Source organism: Paramormyrops kingsleyae, chromosome 3, assembly GCF_048594095.1.
Source record: "Paramormyrops kingsleyae isolate MSU_618 chromosome 3, PKINGS_0.4, whole genome shotgun sequence".
Taxonomy (NCBI): domain Eukaryota; kingdom Metazoa; phylum Chordata; class Actinopteri; order Osteoglossiformes; family Mormyridae; genus Paramormyrops; species Paramormyrops kingsleyae.
The window spans coordinates 30,570,552-30,590,637 of NC_132799.1; the positions used below are offsets into that span (position 1 = coordinate 30,570,552).

The 20,086-nt window shown below is 45.6% G+C and overlaps 1 protein-coding gene across 4 annotated transcripts in view; it reads right to left on the minus strand.

The window, feature by feature from the left end:
- The window catches only part of LOC111843153 (protein PHTF2), a 38,388-nt gene that overhangs the window by 2,578 nt on the left and 15,724 nt on the right, over positions 1–20,086 (minus strand). The window contains exons 3-16 of one of the 4 annotated variants that reach the window (XM_023810467.2): positions 16,540–16,596; positions 16,324–16,335; positions 12,292–12,361; positions 11,264–11,422; positions 10,047–10,212; positions 8,399–8,560; positions 3,534–3,735; positions 3,152–3,319; positions 2,500–2,709; positions 1,842–1,970; positions 1,457–1,723; positions 1,122–1,253; positions 911–997; positions 290–445 (exon numbers count right to left, since the gene is read on the minus strand). In XM_023810467.2, the coding sequence (XP_023666235.1) occupies positions 290–445; positions 911–997; positions 1,122–1,253; positions 1,457–1,723; positions 1,842–1,970; positions 2,500–2,709; positions 3,152–3,319; positions 3,534–3,735; positions 8,399–8,560; positions 10,047–10,212; positions 11,264–11,422; positions 12,292–12,361; positions 16,324–16,335; positions 16,540–16,596 (1,977 nt within the window). Of the gene's footprint in view, positions 1–289; positions 446–910; positions 998–1,121; positions 1,254–1,456; positions 1,724–1,841; positions 1,971–2,499; positions 2,710–3,151; positions 3,320–3,533; positions 3,736–8,398; positions 8,561–10,037; positions 10,213–11,263; positions 11,423–12,291; positions 12,362–16,323; positions 16,336–16,539; positions 16,597–20,086 lie in introns of all 4 variants that reach the window. The other 3 variants (XM_023810470.2, XM_023810471.2, XM_023810472.2) reach the window with 3 other exon arrangements.

The following is a 20,086-nucleotide window of genomic DNA, read 5'->3' on the forward strand; positions in this document are numbered from 1 at the left end:
TTTTGTTAATAAATAAATGATAGTAAATGTGGGGGTACTACCCAGATAAATAGGTATAACATTTCTTTTGACTGTCTTAGACTTTTGCACAGTACTGTATATATCTGTGCTTATGGACAAATGCAGAATTTGTAAAGTTAAAAGATCACTTTTAATAGTCAGACTATGGGTCTTGTGTCACAGGTGCAACAGGAATTTGACCCGACACCCATCTGGTCACATTGTGTCTATGAAATGCCCCTGGGGAGATCTTACTGCACTGCGTTACCAGGAGAAGGAGTCACGGCACCTGCTCGGTCAGCAGAATGGCAGTGTTGCTGTACTTCTTGCTGGTCTCAGACCCCAGTGTGACGAAGCGCAGCAGGAAGAGGGACAGAGAGGTGCACCAGATGACCAGCTCCCAGTTGTAGTGACAGTCTAGGAAGGTCTCGTGAACGTGGAGCAGCTGCGGGGGGGGGGAGATGGGGGTCAACAGCTGGCCAGGCTGGCTTACAGCAAGTGACTTGAGGCGTGTCCTTCGACACCATCATCAGTAAAGCAGGAGCTTCTGCTGGCAGGTCGGCAGAATGTACAGGCACTATGACAACACTAAGTGGGAAGGTTGCATGTAACTATGGCAACCGTCAAGGTCAACTGGCTACAGTGGGAAGAAGCTACAGAGGCTGCACAACTGCACCATGTGGCAGTGAGAGAAACTAAGCAAATGACTTCTAATGAACCCTTACAGTACCTATTTGCTTAGTTATCCACAGAGACATGTACTATACATATCACCTATGTGTACAGTTAGATATTTAGTAAAGCTATGTAGGTTAATGTATTCCTTAAGGGCACTACAGGAGAGCCTCTTATGAGTGAAACGTTAAGGTCGGGGTCGGGACAGTTGGGTCTTTCCCAGAATGCTCCTCACCTGTGCACAGCAGATGAAGACCACGGACAGGGTGAGGAGGAAGGCAGAGGAGACAATGACATCAACTGAACGCTGGGGACCTCTTCTCTGTGGAGAGGGATCACACATTACTGTGTAACACGTGCAGTTCCCACTATCCTGTAAACTTACTGTCATGGATAGCGGACGGACTGCTTGGGGGGGGGAGCACCATCCACAGACCTGGCCTTACCTTCAGGTAGGAGCGCAGAGAGAGCCACATCTTGATGTTCTGCACTTTCTTCAGTCGGAAGTGAGGGACCTCCGACTTTCTGGCCCTCCTAGCGGACGTCAGGTGTCCGAAGAGCTTCGCGAAGAGCAGCCTCTGACAGATCCATAAGTATGCAAATTCATTCCATGTAGAGTGGGATGGCCAAGAGCAGATAGGAACACATACTTCAACTTAACAGGTTACATTTTCCCCTTTTAAAAACACCAATTTACTCAACTGAATGTTTTTGGATTATGGGAGGAAAGCAGCGAAGCTGACAGAACCCCGCACATCCCGCCCCAAAATCCTTTGTTTACCTGCTTGTAGGTCCTCTCTGCTACGCTCAGTAGAAAGAAGAAGAGCCATATGAGGAAGGCCCGCACCACCAAGCTCACGGTCACCATGGCGATGACCATGACATCAGAGCCCATTGTGATACAAAGGAGCTGAGTGGCAGAGAGAGTGGTCAGGTGCTCCAGTTCCTTGTGCTGGGACAGTCTGTAAACCAGGGGTGTCAGCGCCAATACGGCTGACACCAGGTTCCCAAAAACCTGGTATCCAATTCCAGGTGTGTACAGGTTTACCTGTAGAAGGGAGACAGAAGTAAGGACAGGTCTTTCATTCCAGATCTAGTTGTGTGTGTAAATCAGCAACACTGCTGGAAACACTGGTCACATCCCCATGAGTGATGATGGTACTCACCCTGTTCATGATGATTCCGCTTATCTCCAGCACGGACATGTCAGCCTTCTTGCATTCATTGCCCTCCCACACGATGGCGCTCACGCGCTCCAGGCCCGGGTTGGAGCTGTGTAGCCATGGAGCGTGGCCCTGCCCACACAAACAAAATAAGTCTGAGGAGTAGGGGCCTGTTTCATGAAACAAGATTTTGTGAATTAAATATTATCTTGCGACAATATTTGCCAAGCAGGGAAATAGGGGACAAATCATATATTTTCGTGGATCAATACCGGACACTGCATTTCATTTTTCAGTTCAGGGCAATCTTCTAATACACGAAATAGGGGCTACCTCCACCCCCAGCCTTCTGCGGCCTGGAGGTTGGAAACCCTCACCACAGGAGAACATACTAACTCCACAAACACATAATGGAAATGAGATTCAAACCCCCCAACCCCAGAGTTGTGAGGCAACTGAGTTTAATTGACCAGCAAATACTATACGAAACAAGCTGACTGGCTTCTTAAGCAACAGGAATGTGTAGAAAGAAACAAATCATGAGAAATTGGTGCCCTGGGCAATTATCCATCTTGCACTTGGCAGGATCAGGCACTGACTGGACGGATTAAATAACCGTGTCATACGACATCTACCCAGGCAGGCGGTGCTGGGGTCCCACCTGCAGGAAGGGGTCGTCCCTGTACTCCTTCTTGGGACAGGTGGGCGTGCCCTCGGTCTCCGTCTCGCTGCTGTAGGAGGAGTGGCACTCGGCACAGTGCAGGAAGTCCTCCCAGAGCACGTCCTCCGTCTCCGACTCGGGACGCACATTTTCGCAGTCGCGGCGCAGGCTGGAGCGCAGGCTGCCACCTGAGGCAGAGCGGCTCGGCTCCTGGAGGGAGTGGCAGCGTTACACCAGACACTAGGAATGTTATGGAAGCCCATATCACCTTATATAAGTATCATCAGGCCACTCTGAGAGACAATGAAGCCATACATCTGTTAACACTGTGAAAGACCATGGAGCCGTACATCTGTTAACATTGTGAAAGACCATGGAGCCGTACATCTGTTAACACTGTGAAAGACCATGGAGCCATACATGTGTTAACACTGTGAAAGACCATGGAGCCGTACAGCTTTTAACACTGTGAAAGACCATGGAGCCGTGCATCTAACACTGTGAAAGACCATGGAGCCGTACATCTGTTAACACCAGAAGAGACCATAGAGCCGTACATGTATTAAGACTGTGAGTGAGCATAGAACCGTACATCTATTAACATTGTGAAAGACCAAGAGTCGTACATTGCTGAAGGTCATGAGAGCTGTACCTCTGCACTGTAGCTTTTCTTGTAGTGATGAGACTTCCTGTTGCGCAGGCCGCAGTCACTCTGTGTGCGCTCTCCGCCCCTCCTGACGGTGCTGTAGGGGGCTTCGGGGTCCTCTTCTGTGGACGCCTCGTCAGTTAAATTTTCCACTCGGTGGGGGCTTGGGGCTTCCTGCATGTACATGTAATAAAAAAGTCACTAAATAAAAAACCTGCTTCAGTTCAGTTTTTGATAGTCTACCCAGCATGAATTCCAAATAATGCTTAACTGAATAGTAACAAAACCAACCTGAAAGCAGTATATATGTATATCGCGGTAGGAAGTTCATAGTGTAAAATGCTAAATGAGAGGTGACTGATTTCAGACTTGGCATTAGGGGGCCCACCTTGGGCATGCTTGGGGGCAGCAGGCCGCTGCAGGGCAGGGGGGCAGTCCAGTGGGGCTCGCTGGGGGGCAGAAGGTCACCGGGTCCTTCACGGAGCTGCAGGCCCTCCTCGCTGCTCTTGCTGGTCACGCGGCCATCCAGAGACACGTAGCCGTTGTCCGTCTCTGTTGACTTGTTGATGGATGTCTTAGGTTTCTTTAATCTGGGTGGGAGTGGGGTGAGGTGGATTGGCAGAGAGAGAGAGCGAAATATTCTAAGCAGGGAGGAATTGTGGAAATTAGCCAGACATCCAACTGACATGGAAAACAGGAAGTGAGTTCTCTTTTTTATATTAACTCTATGGGGTGCACCAGGGGCCCTTTTGCAGGGGGCCCCTTGCATGGGGGGGCATTCCTTCCCTCTTTGGAATAATTACCTTATAACTTCAGATGTAAAAGTCACAGACACATGCCTGATACCTAAAATCAAAGCTGATCCCTTTACAATCAATTGTTGGAAGCTCAATAACCAAAATGAATAACTGTGTATAATTTATGGACATGCGAATATAACAAAAACAGCTGGAAAAATACAAAAACCTGTCTTTGTGTCTTGGATTTTTGCAAATATTTTAAAGAAGTACATGATGGATTAGGTCCAATTTGAAAAATGTGGTTCCCTAACTTGTTTTCTACATGTGTGCCCAATTTCATGTCATTTGATGTAGCCGAACAGGTTTTACAGAGGAAAGAACAAATGGTGCGACTGGGAGCCTTTCATATCCAAAACCTATCTGAAACCAATCCAAAATGGCCACAGTGTAACAAGCAGTGTTTTTTGGGATAGCGTCTCTATCTAAATGCATTACCACTTATGGGTCATAAGAAACATTTTGTCACACAACATCACCACACATTTGGAGGAAAATCTATATTATATTCACAGGACTTGTGCCAAATATATCCAAAACCTATCCAAGACCTATCCAAAACCTATCCAAACTGGCCATAGTGTAACTAGCAGTGTTTTTTGGGATAGCGTCTTTCTTTCTAAATTCACTACCACTTACTGGTCATAAGAAACATTTTGTTTCTAACCCTAACCCTAACTTCGCATAACTTTGCCCAAACAAAGCGCGACAAGTGCCCTGCATAACTTTGCCCAAACAAAGCCCGACAAATGCCCCGTATAACTTTGCCCAAAAAAACCCGACAAGTACCGTACATAACTTTGCCCAAACAAAGCCGACAAGTACCGTACATAACTTTGCCCAAAAAAACCCGACAAGTACCGTACATAACTTTGCCTAAACAAAGCCGACAAGTACCGTACATAACTTTGCCTAAACAAAGCCGACAAGTGCCCCGCATAACTTTGCCTAAACAAAGCCGACAAGTGCCCCACATAACTTTGCCTAAACAAAGCCGACAAGTGCCCCACATAACTTTGCCCAAACAAAGCCGACAAGTGCCCCGCATAACTTTGCCCAAACAAAGCCCCGCATAACTTTGTCCAAGTAAAAGCCAAAAGCGCTGCGCATTACTTTGCACACGCAAAGCTTGACAAAGGCGATGCGGAACTTTTCCCTATGTACCATAATACAATTGTTACCAAAGCAGATGTTAATTATAATTTGCTGAATCACGGAATTATAAAAATCTATAGAATAAAAGAGTAAACTGTAAATAAATGTGGAGGGTTGCATACTCTGCGTACTCAAGACACTCCCACAAAAACTGCACCAGCAGAGAATAATTTGCGCATTTATGTCCCCAGCGCGAAAAACAATGCCCAATCAGCACATCCCATACCATTTTGCAAACCTTAGACGCACCTCTATTGGATGAAGCAAATGACACTGTAAGTTGATGTTCATACAAAAAGTTTATTATGGTGAAACATAACCATGGGCAAAGGTTCAGTGTGTAAAAAATGGTATGCTAGCAGGGAATCAGAGCATGTATCTAAAAAAATACTTGACAATGAAAAATGACAGTGACTGAATTATGTACATAAGAGATCAAGCTTTCAAACGAGAGTAACTTTGTCATTTTATTCAATGGTTTTCTTATAAAATTCCGAAGATGAAAAACATAGCGCGAATGTAAACAATGCCGACTGACATTTTTCTGCGAAGAGTGAGCAAGCTATTTGAGAGCATGAGAGTCATATTTATGGAAAAATGGGTGTTTTGTCTTAATACTGTGACGGTTTATGAATTGTTGGTCGTGAAGGAAATAGTTTGAAATGCTTAGTTTTCATTTTATTAACACTTATATTTCACTTCCGGACACTTGACCCGTTTAAAGATGGTTGCCATGGTCATTTTGTTTTAACTTAAAAATAACCATGGCACAAAAATTGTGCAACTTTGTACATATATTATAATAAAGGTTTCTTGTACTGTTACAAGCCGGTTGTGGTTGATTTTATACATTTGTTTCTTTTATTGAACGTCATTTTTCTTTGTTATTGAAAACTCGGACGTATGCGTCCGAACCACTAGAGGGCGAATTCCGAAAATTGATGACATGGAGGTACAGTGGTACCTCAGTTCTCGAACTCATTAGAACTCGAATTTCTTAAAAGTCGAACCAACCAGTTATAAAAAAAATTACCTAGAGCTCGATCTGAATCTCAGAAGTCAAACCGTGAATGCCGACCTAAGATAACTTGTACGCATGGGGAAATGAGCCACGCGGCACGTTTGTCAGCGGAAACAAAGGGTAACGCTTCAGTCTCAGTCTCGCATTCGCTGTGATAGCATCGTGCATGTTTACACTACCTGAATATATATATTTAGACAGTAAAAATACATTTAGACAATGATAGACAGTAACAGTGAATATTATTGTATAATAAAATACATTTAAAAATAAAGATTTCTTATTCATTATTTTAATATTAATAATAAACCTTTAATACATTTAATTAATGTATAATAATACTGTCATGCCGAGCGGGGACAGGACGAAACAGAGACAAAGGCGCAGACGTCAGGGTATCGGGGAATACAAGGTTTAATTACAGGTAAGGCAGGCAAAACGCAGACGGACAATACAATGACTGGACTGGGGAAACAAACTGAAACGCGGACGAAATACAGAGGACTAATGACAACAACCAGAAACAGCTGATCACACGGGGATTCCACATGGGGTTAACAAGGGGCGTGGCACACGGAAGGAGCGGACGATAGGGGCAGGATGTTTTTTTTAACTTTACACATTATTTTCTTACTTTACAAATTACTTTGATAAATGTGCTTAGATGTGTTTAGTATAGTATATGCTCTTCTTGTTTTATCCGGTTCATTTTGTGTTTAAATGCTAAAAAAAACATATTTAGGTGTATTTTTTTGGGGCTGGGAACCAATTAACTGGTTTTCCATTATTTCTTATGGGGAAAATTCGATCAGATCTCGAACTTTTTAGTATTCGATCCGGAGTTCTGAACGGATTAAGTTCGAGTTCTGAGGTACCACTGTACTTCTGGAGACGCATCAGTGACTCAGGATGATTGGCAGGCTTGCAGGCAAAGATCCAAAGATGGATCACATAGTATGACTGGCACGTGAATCTTTGTGAAGTTGTGTGGGGTAGAATGTTAAGAATGGTATGGAGATCCATAGCATGCAGAGCTGATGGGTGAGAAGCCAGGCAGTCGGCCAGGCGGGGGTAGCCTGCTTGGGGCTGCCATGGTGCCACACATCGAAGATGGAGGACGACGCTACTGCTATGGTGAGCCAAACTCACGCTGATGGCACCCTAGCCACGCCCTTTGACCTCTGCTCGGTTTCAGAAGAAAACTCTACCAGTAATGCGGGAAAAAAGAATCACATGAATGTGGTCTCAGGGCTGAAATTACATTGATGGCAACCTGAAGTCAACCTGCCACTGAGCCCATATATTCTAGCTCCTTGGACAGCACTATGGAAGTATCCCCTTGCCTTCCTGGCCCTCAGAGGAGGAGGTATGGCATTACAGCACCGTCAGGGTCCGTGTCCCTGACCTGGCCAGAGAACAAACGCTGTCTACAGGGGGGAAGTCTGATACTGTGCTGTGCTAAGATCTCATATCATATAGAGGGAAAGAAAGCAAAGGTGAATGTGTTTCCACACAGGTAGAAAGCCAGATCTACAAGAGCAGAAAACTATTGACCCCAGAGCGAAAGAAAAACATCCCTTGTGTTTGTGTGCTACAGACCATCTCGCTGTGGTTATGAACACGAGGAAACGAGGATCACACGAGAGTCCTCATCCTTCTTTTCTACTGCCCCCAAAATGAACACTTACACTAAAACGTGAAGTTGGGGGTGAGACTGGGTTTGAGTGTGACCTTTTCACTATACAAATAACTAGCAGTTAGCGAGAAAATTGGAGTTGTACTACAAGGCAAAGTTAGGGCTCAACATCAGATTATCTAGCAATTCGAATCCTTGAAGGAGCCCAGGCTGATGTACCTGATGAGCAGCGTGAATACTCTGAATAGTTCCAGTGAAATAGCTTGCTGATTATGCAGTGAATATTTCACATTATTACAAATATAAATATCTCACTACTATTTCTTAAACACAATGTTTGTGTACACAATTATCTACCTAACTGACATTGCATAGGTAGGAAGAAATGAAGTAAAGTCATTCATTCGTCAGTGTGGCTCCAACCCTGTGAACTTGGTTTGTGAAATAAAACAAAGCTGCAATATCCCATTCCTTTATCCCAGAAGGTATCAGTCTCAATAGTAATCAAATGCTCAAAGTCAAATCAAAATACAATTTCATTAACATACTATCACAGCTGCTGAACTCCTAATAATGTTATTATTGAGATTTCAGGGATATTCCAGCTTGAGCAGAAAGTTGGACTTTCAAGGAAACATACACACCCTGTTTTAAAGATATCATGCCAGAACTCTCTGAAGAATGTGCCGATGTATTGAGTGGACACAGGCTCAGTGCAGTGTGGCGCCCCCTCCTGACTGTTATCGGTAGTGCTAGAGCCGTCTCCTTCCCTATTCACCTCCAACTGCGCGGCTTTCCTTAACTTCCTTTATCGAGAGAAATTGAAAAAAAAGGCAGGTGGCTTAGAGGGATTGAGAAAGAGAGGGAGGGCGAGAGAGAAAGAGCCATTGCCTTGTTGTATTATTTTGATTGGAAAAGTAAAAGAACCCAGGGTTTCACAAAGCAGGATTTCTTGCTTAGCCGGATAACTTGTTGGATTTAAGGTAGTCTGGGCTAATTGAACTTCATGTTCATTCACATACGTTTAACCCAGACTACCTAAAAACCAAAAAGCTATCCAGCTAAGCAAGAAATCCTGCTTCGTGTAACACCCCCCAGGAAAGGAAAGGCTGGTTTGACAGCAAATGACCAGAAATTAGCACAACAATAACAGTATAAATAAATAGCAGGACTCGAGGCCGTACTCGCCAGGAGGATGACTCAGGGGCCCTACTGGGCATGAGGACAATTTTGAGGCCCTACTGGGCATGAGGACGACTGGGGGCCCTACTGGGCATGAAGATGACTGGGGGGCCTGACTGAACATGAGGATGACTTTGGGGGTCCTAATAAACATGAAGACTTTGAGCCCCTGCTGAGCATGAGGACGACTGGGGGCTCTACTGGGCATGAAGATGACTGGGGGACCTTACTGAGCATGAGGACGACTCCGGGGCCCTACTGGACATGAGGAAGACTTGGGGGCCCTACTGGGCAGGAAGACGATTGAGAGCCCTACTGAGCATGAGGATGACTCCGGGGCCCTACTGAGCATGAAGATGACTCCGGGGCCCCACTGAGCATGAGGATGACCCCGGGGTCCTACTGGGCAGGAAGATGATTGAGAGCCCTACTGAGCATGAGGATGACTCCGGGGCCCTACTGGGCATGAAGATGACTCCGGGGCCCTACTGAGCATGAGGATGACCCCGGGGCCCTACTGGGCATGAAGATGACTCCCACTACTGAGCATGAGGATGACTCCGGGGCCCTACTGAGCATGAGGATGACCCCGGGGCCCTACTGAGCATAAAAATGACTTGGGGGCCTTTCTGAGCATGAGGACAACATGGGGGGTCTACGGAGCAAGAGGATGAATATGGGGGTGCACTGAGCTTGATGATGACTCAGGGCCCTTCTGAGTAGTAGGCAGACTCGGGGCTTTACTGAGCACGAGGACGACTCGGGGGGCCTATCATCCTATGCAAACACATCTACCCACCACAGGGCTGAACTTGTGCTCCCATTACAGAAAATGGCACTGGTGACATACTGATTAAAATCCTGATTAAAGCTATTTTTGGCTGATATGAGGAAACAAGAATGGTTTGCTGATAAGATCTGAGACTGATATTCTGCAGCTTCAAGTGTTGCAAGTGTCATGCAACGTTTTCTGGGTAACGTGCCTCCAAAGACTGACCAAACAAGACAACAGCAGCTCAATGATCAACAGTTTAGCTGAAGCAATTAAAAAGACATGGGACACAGGAGCAAATTTAAACAGAGTGACGAGGCGGACCGGACCTCCCCCACCTTCTCCTTTTGGCCCCCGCGCTGGGTGGGGACTTGTGGGTACGGGTAGAAACGATCTGGCAGTGAACTGTCCCCAGAAGCAGCATAAGCCAGACGGCACCAAAGACCTCGGTGGCAGGAACACCGTGCGTCGGGGGGAGGCTGAGGAAGAGCGCTGCCGCCGCCACTAAAACACAGGAGGGAGGAGGACAGACAGGAGGCCGTGAGACACAGGAAGGAGGAGGACAGACAGGAGGCCGTGAGACACAGGAAGGAGGAGGACAGACAGGAGGCCGTGAGACACAGGAAGGAGGAGGACAGACAGGAGGCCATGAGACAAAGGAGGGAGGAGGACAGACAGGAGGCCGTGAGACACAGGAAGGAGGAGGACAGACAGGAGGCCGTGAGACACAGGAAGGAGGAGGACAGACAGGAGGCCATGAGACAAAGGACAGACAGGAGGCTGTGAAACACAGCCTCCTGGAGAACAGCCAACTAATTTTCCAGTGATGGAAAACATGGAAATCTTTACATATTCAAAACTTCGTATGGCAGTATTATTCGTTTGCTGAAATATTTTTTCCAGGACAGTACAAGGTTTTCCAGGAGATTTTTGCTTTTTCTCTCAATTTCCATGTGTTTTCTATTAAGAGAACATTTGTTGACTATTTTCCAGGTTTTCCAGGATGAGTGAGAACCCTGACAGGAAGACCGTGAGATACAGGAGCTCTCAGTCATCACTCGACACAGGAAACACACGGTGCATCTTCAGAGAGCCCCCACCCTGGCTCTAGCTCTGCTAATCTGACCCTCACCCCACCCTCAAATTATTTCTTACACGATGAAGAAAAAAAAGATCCATATGTTCAAGAGTATGGACTATTTTACATCACTGTCAAACTCTGTCTTCATCATAACAGCATGCTGGAGGACACGTTTCTATTAAAGGGGTCAGGTCAGTAACACAGTCCTTGGGCGTTTGAGACCATAACGCTCCTTCGTGCGTCTGACGGACTTCCTCACCATCAGCTGAAGAGGACCTGAAAATGACCCTGCGACTACGGGGGACTGGAGTCATCCAGGCTAGGGTGTGCTGCTGGATATTTTAAGCGTGTAGTCACACACAACTATGGGTGGTGCTTCAAATGCAGAAAACAAAATGCATTTGGTATCGTATGAGCTGCGAGAATGGCACGCTGACTTCTGCATGTCCTGCAGGACTGCAGCGCAACGCTCACCTTGGAGGAGGTACAGCAGCAGCAACAGCAAAAAGATGGCCCTGGAGGTGACCTGGATCCACCACCTGAAGAAGAAGGGAAAGAACACCACCCTGACGATGCCCTTCCGGGTCAACGAGGTCCATGGGCTCTCAGGTTTGGCCTTGGCAAAAGCAGAACCTGCAGGGAACCGGGGAAACAACTGACTGCAGTTTGACATCTTCCAGGTTGTGTGTTCCTTCGTCTGCGTGCTCCTACCCCATAAAAGTACTGCAGCATTCTCAGGCTGCTGGGAAATGAATATGGCACAGAAGAGCATAATAACATGGTGATCAAAGTGGCTCAGTCTCAACCCAAAGGTATGAGAAACAGCGGAGCACAAAACCTGCAGAAATTAGAAATGATGAACTAGACATATGATGAGTGATGAGAATAATGCTGAATATCTATATAAAAACGGTGCACGTCAGGGTCTGGGATATATTGGAAGGTACGCTAACATTTGGTAGCCCCATGTGCAGTAGAGCTCAGTGCACTGTGATGTGACACATTTCTCCTGTGATCATCAAAATTATCTGCCATTTCTGCTACAGTAGCCCATCTGTTGGTCTGTACCACACGGGATAGCCATCCTGCACATCTTGCATCAGTGAATCTCGGCTGCTCAAACACCCTGTCAGCAGTTCATGGTCTTTCCCTCCTTGGACCACACTAATTAGGCAGTCACCACAGCTGACCGTGGGCACCCACAAGCCTTGTTGTCTGACCATAGCGGTTTTGTCACTCAGATCTTTATCTCTGTCCATTTCTTCTGCATTGAACATGTCGACTACGAGTACCAAATGTTAGCTTACTGCGTAGTATATCCCAGACAGGCACGGTTTTTACTAGATAGTCAACATAATTCACTTTGCGTGGGGGTGGTCCTAATAGTTTGGCTCACTGGTGTGTAGCCGAAACCCTTAATTTCCCACTGCTTGAAGAGAGTATATGCAAATCCTGCAGGTCAATGACCACCCAGAGCATCTTCTGGCACACGCTCTCCTTACCCCTAACCAGGTCCACGTCAATGAGGTCCGGCTTCACATGACCAGTCTTCTTCGGTTTGTTCCTCAGCCCCTAGGAGGTAAGAGTGAAGCGTCAGATAGCTGAGGGTCTCCGGGAGACCGCCTGGCTGGCAAGGCTGCCGATGTTTCAGGGCCTTGCTGGTTAGTGTTCACATGCTCGCATCGGCCCCAACGGTATGAGGTTACACTGATTAAACCGTAAACTGCTCACTTTCTGTTACAAACAACTTCAGAATATGGCTGGGTGTTGGCACCAGGATCCCCGGCCGAGGTCGGCCGCTGCATGTCAGCTCGTCTCCCTTATCCGCCCACACAAAGTGAATATTAAGTCGTGTCAGTAAGTAAACAAAAACAAGCAAAATGAGTCATTTAAGTAATCTTCTTAACAAACTGCCATGCACTTTAGTACAAAACTGGTAGTTTAAAAATACTTCATTGTACTGTAAATGCTAAAAATTCAAAGCCCACAAATATCATCCAAAATATCTATATTTATCTACTGCAAATTATATTCAAGGTCACAAAAAGTCAGGAATTTTCCATACATCGCAGGCTTATTCAGGGTGAATCATCCTACAGATTGTCATTCTAAAAAGCACTCAAAGTATATCACCAATGAGTATCAACAGTACTGGTCCATGATTCAGGAGCATTTAATTTTGTCTTTAGGGGCCTCTAGGTCCCCTACTTACGGTTTCATTTAGTAACTAGTTTACTCCTGAAATGTCAGAAGGGGGAATCCCTTACCCAAGTAGCAGCTTAATAAAGACGAGGCAATGAGGAGAAATGAAATCCAGAAGCCAAACAAAGTGACAGAGCCCGTGTGTGACTTCATCACCTCATTAAAACCAGGACCTCACACTCCACACACCACTTCTCTGCCAGCATAAGAAGAGCTTGACTGCCTAATTAAACCAACAGATCTCACAGCATCTGAGTAGTTGTCCTGTGTGGAGTGATATATTTCAGTTAACGGAAACGGCTAGTGAACGTGTAAAGTTCTGTGTCTAAGATTTCGCTCCTGCACATCTTGCCCAGTATCTGCCTCGAAAGACACTTGATGAAGCTCATCAGAAGCCACTGTCCAGAGTCTGCTGACCGAAAACACGGCCGAGTTATTCGTAATACAGGAAGTGAAACTGAAACATAGCTGGAGAGCAAGTTAGACAGATGTCAGACAAAGCCGATCTGTGTAAACCTTATGCTGAATACAGCTAAACTTACCCCTGAAAATGGGTGTGTTCTGCAAATGCATGGCTAAGTTGCATATTTCCTTTTTGTTTACAGTACAATTCCTGTCATGCATGACTGAAAAAAGTCTGTCTGTCTCATGCAGGCAAATTCGCTGTCTACAGTAAGTCTGCTGGATGTGTAGAACGTCTATAAGTACCATTCTCCAAACTCCTCCAGCGAGACACATCACATACTTATACAACCCCTTTGTTTGGATCACAGTACAGTTTAAATTAATGCCGCCATGGCTATTCCCTTTTCTGCCTTCAGGGGGCAGTTGTTCCTACGGAACACATGGTAACGTCTTCTTGCATGGACGTTTAGAGTTAGGTTTTTTCTCATTTTTTAAAGAGTAGAAACAACATTTACAGTATAAAACATAAGTAAACAGTTGAGGTCATATGCGGCATAATAATTGTTATAATATTGTGCAATACACACAATTTTTTCATATGTTCTGAAACCTGAATTACAGGTTGATAAAAAAAAGTGCTGTAAGCAACAGAGAAGACCAACACCAGAGGTTCCGCTGACTATATGAGGTTATACAGCAGTACATAACAGCATCAGTCATACTGCCCCTGTCTGAAAACAGGCTAAATATACACAGACGTATAGACAAACAACCTGACAAAAAGGGGCATAGAGGGCAGATTCGGAAATGCTGTCAGGACATCTCGGGGCTCAAGCGCCGTTTGACGAGATGAGATCTGAGCCCTGCATCCTGCAGTTCTGAGGCTCAGGGGAAACTTATTCCAGCACATTGGCTCAAGCCAAAAATAGACAAAATTTTGAGTTCCAACGCATCAGAACAGGAACTGGGCATGACGTAATGCAGAGGAACGCCACGACCTTGATGGAACGAAGTGGGTGATGATCACAGTGTTCCTGTCAATAAGGTTGCAGATGAGAGGAGGACAAGTCACCCAGAAGGTTCCTTCACCACACTGCTGTATATGCAAACACTAAGGACTATGGCTGTGTGAAGGAAGCCGCTGCACTCAGCTTTGCATGGCAATGAAAACGTTTGCTACCCTGCAATTTTATGAGGATGATTCCTAGTAAGAACACAGGTGGTCTGGCGTGAGCCATAAACCATATTCAGCAACCCATTCAATGGGCAATGAGACTTGTATGAAGTACACGCATTGTGAATGGAAAATAAAAACAGCTAGACATGTTCCGTTTAAAATGAAATCTTAAAGCCGATGCTTATTTACTCAGCAGCCTTGAAATCATCAACACTACGGGCTACTTTAAATCCTCTGAAATCTGCCTTTCAATGTAGGCCCTTGTACATGGGCAACACCGTTAGTGAGCTTGTGTACAATGCACCTCTGTCAAGCCTATTGATTGCCACTGGGCAGCATAATAAGCTTATGGTTTATACTAGGGATGGGTGTAGAAAGGACACAGTGGAAAGCACTTATTAAACAATATTCCTAATGTCATAAATTATAAGTGCTTTGATCATTGTCTAAGGTAGGCGTTCCTGCCTTATAGCAGGATAATCTCGCACTGAAAAATAATGCCCTGATGATCAGTTTCGTCCCATAGTTTCTGGGATAGACTCTGGACCCTCCGAGACCCTGAACAGTACAAGTGGTTTCCGAAAATGCTCACTTGGATGGATGGATTAGTTTCGTGCACATTTTGTTGAATTTTATCATGGGGAACCTTCCCACTAGTCTGCGCAATCTTAGTACAATGTAAACAAAAAGTTGGGAATCCCTAGTCTAAGGAACTGTGTCATTGTGTGAATTTTTCCCAGCATGCTCTTAGATCTCCTAGGCCAAGACCAACATGCCTCAGAACCTTTGGGGTTCTTATGAGGTTTTATATGTCGGGTAAATATGTAGAACATGTAAAACAAAATGACATAATATATATGAGATGAACGCCCATGTTAGCCATGAGTCACAAATGAGACACCCCTAGAGGAATGTTTCAAGCGCTGGAGATCACCGTAAGCTTGACTCAAAAACCTGACGCAGAATCAAAGCAAGTAGCTGAAGCCTCCTCTGATCTTCCAAAAAAAAAAACAAACTCAAACTGATGTTGGGTTTTTTCCTTCAACCTAGTGAGGAAAAAATCAGAGGCTGCCAGTGCACCAGTTTGACAGCATATCTTGTGACAAGTCTGGTCTCTGTGCTATTTAAACCCTCCTGCCAACACATCTATGCAGAACCGTGATTGGCATTCACCCAACAGCTGCAAGTTTCTACAGTTAGGAGTGCATTGGATATGTACTAAGAAACTTCAATCATAAAGTTCAGGAACCCTTTACATGACAGGTAAGAAATCAAGGTCCGTCCATCTGCATTCAGTCAAGTCTATCCAGGAAATCATCCCCAGATTGTGGTGCGGCCATCGTCCTACAACAATCACACTTGCCCCCTCATTACTTGCGACATTAGAGACAATGAACTTTGACAATTCCTAGGGGGAAGAGGAGCCAAATGGGTCAAAGGTCATAGAAGACACAAGAGGAGAACATCAAGGCTGCCATCAATCAAGCTCCATCAAAGTGGGGATGAAGTATGTACAAAATCTACTTAACTGAGTAGGAAATAAGTAATGAAACAGCAACGGTAACCATTACCCGACTGACTCCAGTCATCACATTAAATACAGACCTGTTGATTTCCAGCCAGCATCATGTAAACGGCTCGACCACAACCATGTGCAAAGTGGTATTAAAGCAAACCAGAAAACCAGGACCCACAATCTAAAAACAGTGAGAGCTCAGGAGGGATACATCCAGTTTCCCCCAGTACTCACCAGTCTAATAAACTGCGAAAATAAAAGCATCAAAAAGGGGAAATGTTAACTGCAAGCATGAATGAAAACAACAATCAGTTATCGACAGAGGATACATAGACTGGCTGTCATCCCATGAAGAGATGACTCCGGGTCCTTAGCCCCAGAAATGGTAATTTACACAGAGCAGAGATGTGTGAGAAGAGAAGGCGGATAGCAGGGAAATAGAAGGTCTACCTTAATCTCTCTTTGCTCCACTGACTTCTCCCATATCTGTTGATCATAGGCTCCGATCTGTAAAAAAATGTAAATGAAATTGACCTTATCAGCAGTCTTTCCATGCCACCTGAGACGAATAAAGACGCATTAAATGGTTTAGTTCCTGTATTCCTCAAATACTCCAGACACAAAGGAAATAAAAACAGAAGTGAAAACCATTACCATTACAGCTTTGGCTCATAGGAGAAGGGGAACAAAGATGCGACTAAAAATAAATAATTCAATGTCATTTACTTAGATGTTTCCTTCCACTCTGAGCCCTCCAGATCAGTCTGACACCAACGGCGATCTGAGATACCCGTGTCTTGTGTCAGTAACCTCCTTCAGAACATATCCCTGTAACTGTACCATGGCTGGACTGCTCTCTGCAGATGTGACCACACTCTGTGGCCATTTACCCTTTTATAAACCTCTGATCGCTGGGATGTGTAGCCCGTGGAGCTCGATGCAGACCACACACCCGATGGAAGCAACGAGAAAAATACAGCCTGATTTCTCACCCAGATAATGAAGAAGAGGAGCTTGCCATTAGCCTCGTTAAAGATCAGTGGGCACTTAATTACACCTGATTGAAACCTGTGTCCTTCTACTTCAGTGCTTTTAGCACCGGCTGCCTGTCTGCTTTAGAATTCACAGGGTGAACTTTTACAGCACAAGGTTATTTTTCCCATATAGAAAACAGAATGGAAGCATCCTTTAAGACCTGGCATAGTCAGGGATCAATGGCAGGAGGCCGCAGATCATAACCAGCTCACGCCTCGAAGTCGGAAAATAGCTGCCACCAGGGATTCAGCATCACCCTTGATGACATGCACTGCCGCACTTCCAGGAAAACCCATCCTGGTATGAGAATGCTCTGTCATCCTTCAGGGTTTTCCAAAGGATTTTATCCTGGGCAAAAGCAAGCATAGGCAAGAACGGGCAAGCAGGGCAGGAGAGTATACAGTGCTGTAGTATCGCTTTTCTTTTACAGGGAAGTTTTGAACCTTTGGTGAACAGCTGTAATGAGATGTTGATGACAGTTTGTCAGCTGAAGTGTGCAAGGATATAGTGCCCGTGAAGTTGCTTGAAAAATGGGTCCTATCATGAACGAAGCTTGGAAAATCAATACAAAGCTCTCTGACTGTTGGGAAGGGGGGGGGAGGGGGCTAATTAGCCAGGCTCCTGGGGCATTTCCTAGCGAGACAAGGGAGGTCGGCCCAGCTGGGTCTTGATTGAACGCACTGCATATTTCATGAATCCGTCACGAGAGACAGCGGTACGTTTAAAGAGGAGCCTGCTGAGTAGGGCAGCATGTGGCCACAACAACAGGAACCTGCTTGCTTTTAGGGAGCAGCATCCACCACGATCCTCCCCCCATGGCCACCCCCCACACCAGACTCCACAGCCAAATAGGTTAGTAAGCCTGCTGTCTAGCTCCCAGCCAAGCCCGGGACCAGCTGACACAAACAGAGAGGGTGCAGCCATCCCACAGCACCATGCCCTGAAATACTACCGTAATGTCACTTATATAAGCGCACGGCCAATGAGCACGATGGAGGGAAATCAAGGCTTCGAAGAGCAAATCTGTGTCTGACTGCGGAAATGAATTCTGATGTGCAGCACAGCTACGTGGGAGGAAGATTTCAATGTGACATGATCTAAGGGTACTTTAGAAAGACTCTTTATTGATTAAAAAACCCACATGTTAACTGCCCAGATTTTAACCTTGTGTATCCTTCACTGGCTTGCTGTACAGTGAAACTGCCAGGGAGAATAGATTCTCAGAGCACGGTTCAACATCGACAAAGCCGATTGGCTCATTCACTGGGCATGAGCAGATAGGTGCCAGGATTAAGTAATGGCTCTCGAGTGACTGCACAGAGCAGCCAATGCGCATAGGGCATGCTGTCGCCGCTGGCAACCTTCAGCTAATGTAGCCCTTCCAGTTCTAATGTACCCAGATCACTGCTGAAGTGTCTGCTGAGTACACGCTGAAATTGTCACACTGAGCCGACAGGAACCTTCTATATCTGTCAAAATAAGACACAGATATTTGCAATTTTGCAATTAGATAAGTCACTCAGTGATGCTTCCAGATTTTCGGAGCATTGTGAACTGTTGTTGATCACATAGAATTCGAGGAACAAGCTACTCTGTAGCAGACACATCACCAGAAGGTTAAGATCTCTCTTAACCACCAAGAAATGTCTTAAGACCCAATCACTTCCAGAAGCAGCTCAACTAAACCCACCCAAACATTGACTCCCCCCTGCCTCTCTGTCCATGTGGACAGTTTACTGAAATGGCTTCATTTGGAACCACTGGATGCTCTGCTGTATGTTGTGCTTAGACGTGGTTCCTCCTACGTTCTCTTGGAGTGATTTATTCGAATGGCTTGTCTCATATCAGGTTCTATAGTATGTTGCGTAGCTCTCTTCCCCATGACTATCTTGCATTTGTTACAGGTCAGTGATTGGAAGTGCAGCCTAGCAACACTGGTACCTGAGTTGGCTCCTTGACAGCTGTACGCTTGTGATGCACCATCTGCTTCGCTTATACGTCACTTTTGACAAAAGCATCTGCTAAATAATTAAATGTAAATTTCTTCACTGGTTGTTCCAGGTGCTCTGTACCGGACTTGTCCTTTGAGGGGAAACGGGATGATGATTCGGATGAAAAACCTGCATTTTCACCCGGCGAGTGAGTGAAGATAACTGGTAAGTTAGAAATGCTAAGCTCTCAGTTCCGCTTTCTCTAGAACCTCACTCGCTCTGGATTTCCCACAGTTCCATCTTTGTATCTGTGTTCATCACTTCAACAAGGAAAATTGGTGAACATTATTTATAAATTCATAAATTTGGAATCTCTGGTGGAGAAGCGCACCTGTCACCTGCCACCTGCCACCTGTCCCCTCGGCCGTTACCGGAATAATGTGGCTTTGGCCATGGCCTGTGCCCATTCTGTGCCCATCTGTGTCAATGGGCACACACACCACTGCCAGGCCTGTAATCTAAATTGCGAAACAAAAAACAAATCCTGTACTTGAGAGAGCACCTCCTGAAAAGCTGTTTCCTGTTCACCCTAATCTTACATTCGCCATGCCACCCTAGCTGCCATCAGCTGACTGTAGGCATGGATGGTATGCCACTCGTAAACCTTGTGTGTGCCAGGTGACACTGGCTCCGGAAACTCCCTGAAGGATAGACAAGGCCCAGACCAGTTATAAAACAAACACGCGCGCACGCACACACGCACACACGCACACACACACACACGCACATTTGCATTCATCTTTGTGGGGACCGTCCATTCATCCCTATGGGCAAAACCTTAATTCCAACAATGACAACCTTAACACCTACCCAGCCCTAACCTTTTGGCATTTTTAGTTTTTCTGATTGCATTCAGATTTATAAAATTGAGTTTCTCTTTGTAGGCACCGAAAAAGTGGTCCCCACAATGTCACAATAACAGCTTGTTATCACATTGTGGAGGCATTTTGTCCCCACAGTATAATACATAC